This window comes from Terrapene carolina, unplaced genomic scaffold (assembly GCF_002925995.2).
Source record: "Terrapene carolina triunguis isolate 2854851 unplaced genomic scaffold, T_m_triunguis-2.0 Scaffold131, whole genome shotgun sequence".
NCBI lineage: Eukaryota > Metazoa > Chordata > Testudines > Emydidae > Terrapene > Terrapene triunguis.
Window position 1 is genome coordinate 26,707,987 of NW_020664482.1, and position 6,000 is coordinate 26,713,986.

Below are 6,000 nucleotides of genomic sequence, written 5' to 3' on the forward strand. Positions count from 1 at the left end.
CCGCACACAGCCTGCCTCCTTGGGCTCCGCACTCGATGTTCCCCCAAAGGAGTTCAGTCAGACTGAAAGACAAAAACATGCTGGGTCAGATTCTGTTCTGTTCTAGCCATGCAGCCCCACTGAAGTCAGTGGATTGTATATCTATCAATAGAAGCAGATTGCTCAATCTGAGTCTGATCCTGGAAAGTGCTGAGCATGCTCCCCTCCCACTGAAGTCAATGGGGTTCAGTGGGACTGGTGGGCACTGAGAGGGCTGGATCCTGTAAGGGGCTATCACTGATGTCCCATGTAGAAACATCACAGCTGACATAACCAACTTGATTAATTCTTTGACCGACACTTAATAACGGCAGTGAAGGAAAACACACTCTCCTGGTGGGCGTGGCCATTTGTCAGCCTGATTAAGGGTGACTGGAAGGAAAAGAGCATTGTAAAAAAGAGAAACAGGTGCAGTAGCATTATTTATTTAATCCCTATATTGCCTTCTAAGTTTTAGGGGACCATTTAGTAAATGGGAGATAACCCTATACTATGTGACTTGTACCCACAGAGATCTATTACTTTTGCTATCAGCCTAACTTCTGGCAAGTGTGCTCCCACTAAATGCTAGCAGATCAAACTGATTGGCTGTTAGTTAAAATGAGAAATTTACCTTAAAATGTTTGGATATCAGTGTATGGCAGATAAGGAAAACATCCTTGCAGCTGGAGGGACCATGCTTGGCTACATTATATAATAGCTATCTACATAATCCCTTTGAACAGTGTTATGTAAAATGGAAGGAGGTATCAGAGCAGCTGCATACCACACATCTGGGAGAGAGGAGTTTTGACAGCACGCCCTCTGTTCCATGAGAGGTTCAGAGAATTTGTTTGACAGCAGTACAGAGTGTTATGTAAAGTGAATAGCATTAGGAGCCAAGCCTCTACAACATTATTAGAGATACAAATAGCTATTTATTGAGCATCAATGGTTTGTTCAATGCTCTGCACACTTAGGGGGGAAATACATGATCCTATAGATAACACTGGAATAAAGTAAATACAGACAGCTTGATACATTAATTGTCCAGGCTTCAAGGGATGCTGGTCTCTTCCATGCATGCATGGCTTGAGGAGTTAAAGCTTATAACTCATTGTTTGTTAAGGGCTGACAGTGTGCTCAGTGAAAGGTGTCCTGGGAGAAATTAGCTTTAAGGAAGGATTTGAAAGGGGAGAGTAGCAAGGGGCCCGATCCTCTGGAGATCTGAGCCCTTCGTAAATATCTTGCAGCATTGGGTCTGAGAAAGGAGAGGAAGTTGATTGACCTTTGTGAGAAATAGGGCAATGTGTTTACTATGGAGTGCACTTTGTGATGGGAGGGATGTTCTGAGCTCCCTGCTCCCAAAGGCCTGGACTGTGGTGCCTTTCCCTCAGGCATAGCGGGCTGGCATCTGGCCAGAGGGAGCTGCTAGAAGCTGACAAGAAGCACAACACCTTTCATCTGTTCCATGCTGCCGTGTGCGATACTACTACTCTCTGGAAAACATAGGGCATCTTTTTCCTCCCCTGTCCTATTGCCCCTCTTTCCTCTCTGCTCCTTTCCCACCCTCCTTCTCTGCCACCTCCCCATTGAATAAACTTTGTGTGGATGCCTCCCATACCACCAGGTGATTGATGCTCTGCCATCAGAGCAGAGTACAGATTACAGGGAGTATAGGAGACCTGAATCAGTGGTGCAGAGCTACCCGCTGTTCCCACGCTCTTGAATTTAAAGGGAGTAAGATATGATACACAGGCAAATGGCCAAAAAACAACAACAACCAGAATCACCCACCAATTCTAAGATAACGGAAATATGCAGGGCACGTACTCCCCTTTGGCTGAGGTCATTCACGGTGCCTCTTCTCTTCTCCTTCACGTGAGGAATTTTGTAAAAATTTTGCATAGATTTCCCTTTTCTGAGTATCGATTTACTTATATTGCATATTTGTAAAACAGACATAACTGTTCATGCTCATGATGTAGTGCCAGAGTTTCAAAAGAGCTCTGCTCCCATTTAAGCACCAAAATAAATGGCCAGATTTTCAAAAAAGCTCAGCACATTGTGTGATGGTCTCTTTTTGAAATTCTGCCCATAAGTCCCACAGTGGAAGATCCTGAGTGCTGAGCTCTTGGCAATCTGGCCCTTAGTGTGAAGACACTTACAGTGGATCTAGTTGGCATTAAAATCTAATTAAATTTAATCTTCATTTTTATTAAGAAATAAGGAGGACAATAGCAAAAGTGATTTTGAGAAAAGTAAGTCTCTCCTTTTGCTTTCCCTCCATTTTGTCAATCTATTCCCTTTCCTTCTGAAAACTGAAGACCAGAAGGTGTGGGGTATTTTTTTTTTTTAACCATCTCTTCTGAAAATTCTCATTACTAAGCAATTCTAGAGCTTAGTTGACATGTCTGTTACATTGTTTCTGTTATGACAAAGTTAATTAGCCACTTCTCACTGCATCATAGTATTAATTTAGATGGTAGATTAAATCTCTCCAAGAACCTGTTTTATATTTCCATAGTGAAATTGCTTCATGCTTTTTTATACAAAGTTCCCCCCTCCCCCCATCTTACCTAGCAGTCATGCTTCAAAAAGTCTGTCATTCTCTAGGCTTTAACAATGTTTTAATCATTTTTTTGTAGCCTAACATGAATAATGAAAGAAAATATTAAATCTGATCGTTTACTTTTAACACACTGTTTGGATAGCAAACATGAACTATCATGGTCTGGAAAACCTAGCAGCTAGTGGTGAGAACATGCATTCTTTGGTTACACCTGCAACTCCCATTTGAATTCAGTGGCAGTTGAGGATACTTAGCACTTTAGGGGAGTGGGCCCTTATCAATGTATGGCAGGACCTTGCCCCAGAGAAGTAAATGGGAGATCTTCATTTGACTTGAAGGCTCAGGGCGACTTGCTTTTTTGGCTATGTATCACTGGAATTTTTTTATCATGTGGTACAGATGTCCACTCGTAACAAAAAATATACAGATTGTTACCTTTGATAAAGTACTTATTAATCCTTATTTTATTATTTCAGGAAGCTGAAGCACTGGCGAAGCAGCAAGCATGAATTTCAACTGCCTTAAATGTTCTGTAAAGGGAACTTCCACAGCTTTTTATAAAATAGAAAATTGTCTCTGCTTCAAGAAAAATAGATTTAATTTCTAACGTTTTGATTGGTGCTTGCAGCATCCACGGTACATGAATATAAATTTGAACACGGTGAATATGGGAACATTAGGGTAGAGAGCATGGAAGACACTATTGCAAAGTTGGAAGCATAGGTAACTGAATCAATTAGAAATGATTGATTTAAAGTGGTTTAAACTATGTCTGGGCAATTGCGTCCATTTTTGTAAACTTAAAGAAAACCTATTTTAGTACTAATTATGCAGATAAACTTACACCTAGAGATCCAGCTATTTAAACATAGGAGAAAACGAGCAACAACATAAAACCTTATCAAATAACTCTAGTGCCTGAATTGCCTCAAATGTTATTGAACATTACAAAAGTACAGTAACTTCTCAATGTCTTTTTAAATTGTGGCTTAAAATGAAATTCTAAGTGTTGTGTAGCGTAGTAACCATTGTAATCGCGTATGGAAATTGACATTTGTTCTTTTGTAGAATGAAGATTTAAAATTGTATTGTAACACATTGTACAGATCTTTAAAAAAAAATTTGCCATGTATTTCTCATTTAAGCGACCAATGTGGGCCTTTTCCACAAAAAAGAGATTGAGCAGTGGATAACATTTCCATTGGCACGTTCACCACATAGCTCTCTAACCATGACTTGATTACATGTTTGTGTGCTAGATTTAGTGCACTTCAATGAAATACAGTATGGACTAATTCCTAGGCAGTATCACAAATAAGCCAAAATGGCCAGAAATGGCATTTCCTTACATGTGTAAGAGCTAAAGCCTTTAATGTAATATTCTACAAGGTCACGTTGTTTATAGTTTTAGGCATTTGGTTGCATGTTCTAGAGGTTACTAGTTGAATATAGTAGTTTTTCATATGGGGATCTAAAAGTAAATGTTTGAATTGTAACAAGTATTGTAATTGAGTGTGGGGGGTTTCTTTCAAGTTTTAAAAGTTGATTTGTATTGCCATGGAATTAGTGAATCCTATTAAAGAACAGCATTCTGTATCAGTGAATTCACCAAGTGCAATATTAACCCATTCCATGCCTTAGGTATACATCAGTTATTTGGCAAAGGGGAATTCACATAGCCTGCATATTATGGCCATCCACTGGAAAATCATGAAGACTGATTTAAAATCCTAATCATAGGTGCACCTGATGTGGTAAGGAGTAGTTTTAAAATTTACATGTGTGATTTTTAAATATCTTGCACAGTATAAACCACTCTTGCTTCCTGAATGCATCGACACCATAAAACCTGTAGTTGCGGGGGCATTCTACAAGCACAGCACACAAATTTTATTTTCATCTGCTTTATAACAACATAGAAACAGGTGGTATAGATCAGCAAAAGACTTATAAAGGTTTTATGCCGCTTGCAAACTGTAGCATATCATGGCCATGCAGTTACTTATATTGATGCAATAAAAGTTATGTAGTGCTTTAAAATGCTTCCTGAGACATTTATAATTCTAAGATCCAAAATTAGTGACAGGATAGAAGTAAAGACTTAATTATACTCTACAACAGAATAATTAAATATTTTCCTCTTGCCAACATATTTCTTTTGGGCTCTGCATTTCCCCAGCTGCAAGAAGTGTCTTCATCAACAACTAAATAAGTAGCAGAGAAATGTTTTTTCTTGCACAGTTGTGAGAGCAGTCTGGCTCCCACACAGTCAATGGCAAAATTCCCATAGATTTCAGCATGAGCAGGACTGGGCCTGTAATGGTGTTTGGAACCTGGCTAGTTACATTAGCATTTAGTCCATAGTTTTTCTAATTTTGAGCCTGGGAATAGACACTTTGTAGTTTCTGCTTACAGATGCCTGACCCTTGTCCCTGTGTATATGAAAGTAGGACAGTTAAATGTTGCCTAATCTTCAGGATGAACCCATAGCATATTTTGTGCTTTCTTTCTAGAAGGCTTACTATTAATTGCTGGGGAGGGGAGGAGACTATTTTTGGGTTTTTAATTTTTGTTGTTTTAAATCAAGCGTCTGCCTTTCATGATTCAGCATGACTTAGTCTTTTTATATAAGATCTCTGGTATTATTGGCAGTATCTCTTCTATCCCTAGACCTACTAGACGAGTTTGAGGAAATGAATAAGAATATTGAAAGGAGTTTTGTGAAGAAAATGGAATTTGACACACAGGTTGCTATACTCCTGCTGATTCGCTGTGTTTCCTGTGTAAACAAAATGTGGCATTACTTTTTGTGAATTGCATCCATTATTTGAAGAAGCTATAACTGAAAATTATTGCCAAATTTTGTCAGTTCAGTGACACAAAACATTCTGAAACAAGGTCATCTCTATTTCTGATCTTTGAGAAAGTTGCCAAGTTTTAAGAAAGCAATGTCCGTTCCCCCTTCCAGACCCTCTTCTTTGCCAGATGTTAACACTCAAACTGCATCTGCATTCCTGAGGAAGCAGTATGAAGACAGGGATTGGCTTATTTTTTCTGGAGTCTGAGGGACAAAGCATGAACATAAACTGAAAAATATCTAAGTGGTGTGTTCTTGTTTTGGCCTGTATGTAGAACTCACAGTAGTATTAATGTAGATTTCATGCATGTGTTTAGGAGTGACAGAGGTGAGAATATACCTGTGTGGTGTTCTCAACACATTGGTTCTGTGGTTCACGTTACTATGTTTTTAGGTCAAACATGGATGTTGCATCTTAAGAAGAACTTGTTCATTTCTTCCTGCCCCTGTCATTTTTTTCCTATATAGAAGGTAAGGTGACGAGGCATCAAACTTTCTTTCTTACTAATTATTATGTATCATTCCAATAAAATTGTTTTAGAATGTTTTCTCA

The 6,000-nt window shown here is 38.8% G+C and overlaps 1 protein-coding gene across 1 annotated transcript in view; it reads left to right on the plus strand.

The window, feature by feature from the left end:
* SH3BGRL (SH3 domain binding glutamate rich protein like) overlaps nt 1–6,000 on the plus strand; it is a 62,473-nt gene extending 56,473 nt beyond the window's left edge. The window contains exon 4 of the mRNA XM_024212991.2: nt 3,067–6,000. Coding sequence (XP_024068759.1) covers nt 3,067–3,099 — 33 coding nt within the window. The 3' untranslated portion in view covers nt 3,100–6,000. The remainder of the gene's footprint in view (nt 1–3,066) is intronic.